This window comes from Borostomias antarcticus, assembly GCF_949987555.1.
Source record: "Borostomias antarcticus genome assembly, chromosome: 1".
Lineage (NCBI taxonomy): Eukaryota > Metazoa > Chordata > Actinopteri > Stomiiformes > Stomiidae > Borostomias > Borostomias antarcticus.
Genome location: NC_140234.1, coordinates 24,437,630 through 24,439,944, shown reverse-complemented (window position 1 = coordinate 24,439,944; position 2,315 = coordinate 24,437,630). Strand labels below are relative to the sequence as shown.

The following is a 2,315-nucleotide window of genomic DNA, read 5'->3' as shown; positions in this document are numbered from 1 at the left end:
GTTATTTAAACCCGCTTCCTAGAATACTCCTCTGGCCACCAATTAAATGATATGGGCAAACACAGCAGGTTAACTGGGCATGGGAGTCTGAAACCTTTTTTAGGCCAATTGGATGTACAGTAGTTCAACTCTTTAAAGAATCCAAGGACCATGAGACAATCACTACATTATAAAACATATAGGGCCTACAACAAAAGAAGGGCACACTTCTTGGGTAGCAATCTCTCAATTTATTTATCAATGTAAACACTTTCCCCTGAGATTATTAGCAGCACTGAAAAGATTCAGGCTTGCCTATTTCTAGTAGTCTATATAATTGGTTTGTGTTTTCACTCCCACTGGATAATTAAGTGATTTGGCTTCTTGTGTCAGCTACAAGCTAACCGTGTTATGATGAAAGAGTGTCTCATCTCCCTACTGAAATCTCTTGAGAAACTCCTGGTAGGTCTGCCTGTGTGCAGATGTGGCAGGCAGGAAATGGCCACCCGGATGAGTCAGAACCAGTGGGTCCTGAAACACAGTGAGGAGTTGTCTGCTCATCCTGTCAGGGATGACGCGGTCGTCCTGTCCAAACACATGCAGGGAAGGGATCAGGAGAGGAGTGGAGAGGTTGTAGAACCGCTGGTGCTCGGAACATAAACTCCGGAACCCTGCGACGACAATGGCGAAGCGGAACCGTAGTTCTGGCTCCAAATTCTGTTCCTGTAGAGAACACAGCATGGCCACGAAAGCAGCACCCTGGCTGAATCCCAGAATGCCGTCGAATGGGCCGAGGTCTTTCACGGCCACCATCACAGCCGTGACACTCTCCTCAAGACCAAGGCTTGACTGACACTGCTGCTCAGCGTTGAAGCTCTGTGTCTTGGCATCTGAAAACCACCAACCTCTAGGGTCCTCATCACCTCCAGACCCAGCTCCATTCTCCTGCCCTTCAGCTGGTGTAAAGTGTGTGTGTGTGTGAGAGAGAGAGAGAGAGAGAAAAAAAAGAGAGAGAGACGGGGGTTGAGCCCAAAACTATAAATAACGTTATGGGTTTCACATTACTTTGCCAAGCTTTTATTATAAAAGATTCACTTTGATTGCCATGCCGCATTGTTTAGACGTCTTGAAGCTGTAGCTAGCCGACAGAGATCAGAATGTTTGCTAGTTAACGCTGCGCACCTGGTAGTTGAGATACCGGCACACGATGCGGCGCGCTCATGTAAACCAACTCGACCTGCTTCTTCAGGAGCTTCCGCAGTGCTCCCGTTTTCTCTCGGAACGTGTTGCTGTTCTGTCGGTAACCGTGGATACACAGTATCCGAAGCGGTACTGCTCGGGTTACATTTGCCATATCTCGCTACGAGGCTTCAACTATCTATCTATGTATCTATCTGAGTAGGCCTACCTATGTATCTGTCTGTCTATCTTCCTTCTTCTTCTTCTTCGAGTTTTGGCTACTGGTGGATCGCAAAACCCAACGTTAAGGTGCATACCGCCACCTAGTGTACCGGACAGTGTGGCACCGTGTCGCCGCATCCAACTTCAAGCTTCAGATTCTCTGATTATTTGTCTAACTTTAATTTAAACCTAATATTCTATTTTCTAATCTTGCATATCTCAGTAGAAAACAAAAATGTACTCTACTAACCTCCCATACGCCCCCCCCCTCCCACAGTGAGCAATTAGACGTTGATTAGACGGTTAAAATAGCCTACGTCTAAATAATAGACGTCTAGGCTAAAATCTGGTGAAACCCCATTGAAATAGGCAAGTTTTTAAAGTAATTTAAAGACGTTCAAACACTGTCCAGGCCAGTGGCGTAGTCAGAAATTTAATTTAGGGTGGGCCTGTATAAAATAGGGTTGGCCAGCTCAGAGCTCGACAGTGCGATTGTTTTGGACGCATTTGCTAGTGAATATATTTCTATGCAACTTGGAACTACATTCAGTAGCACCAGTGCGACTAAAAATGTTAGTGGTTTTTACTGAGTTTTTATCCAGAATAGAATACACACTTGTTAGGTGATGCGAGGCTAACATTACCGCTCATATGCTCCTCTTATAACAAGATGTTAAACAGCGCAAACAGATTAGGCTTATTTTCTTTCAGCAGTCAGTAAAGTAGGCCTAATAGAGTAAGGTCTAATAATGTGTAACGGTACGCTACTGTACGGTACAATGTAGGCTACTTTAAAGGTATAATATGTTATGTGTGGATTAAAATAAACATTTTTTCAAAAATAATACATCCATAGGGCTTTGCGAAGGCTGCAGAGTAAAAGTATTGCTTTTCCATAAAAAATGATATTTTGTCTGAAATTATTACATTATGAA

The 2,315-nt window shown here is 43.8% G+C and overlaps 1 protein-coding gene across 1 annotated transcript; it reads right to left on the bottom strand.

Annotated features, from left to right (window-relative positions):
* Positions 1–339: 339 nt before the first annotated feature.
* Positions 340–1,358, bottom strand: ovca2 (OVCA2 serine hydrolase domain containing). The gene is made up of 2 exons (XM_084448462.1): positions 1,162–1,358; positions 340–935 (listed from the first exon to the last, which is right to left on the bottom strand). The coding sequence occupies exons 1-2, from the start codon at positions 1,331–1,333 to the stop codon at positions 415–417; spliced, it is 693 nt and encodes a 230-aa protein (XP_084304588.1). The 5' UTR covers positions 1,334–1,358; the 3' UTR covers positions 340–414.
* Positions 1,359–2,315: the final 957 nt, after the last annotated feature.

What these genes read in the sequence shown, in the direction of transcription:
- ovca2 (XM_084448462.1), bottom strand. Translation starts at nt 1,333, where the DNA reads ATGGCAAATGTAACCCGAGCAGTACCGCTTCGGATACTGTGTATCCAC. An exon ending in GCCGGTATCTCAACTACCAG is followed by an intron (nt 936 to 1,161) that starts GTGCGCAGCGTT and finishes ACTTTACACCAG; the next exon opens with CTGAAGGGCAGGAGAATGGA.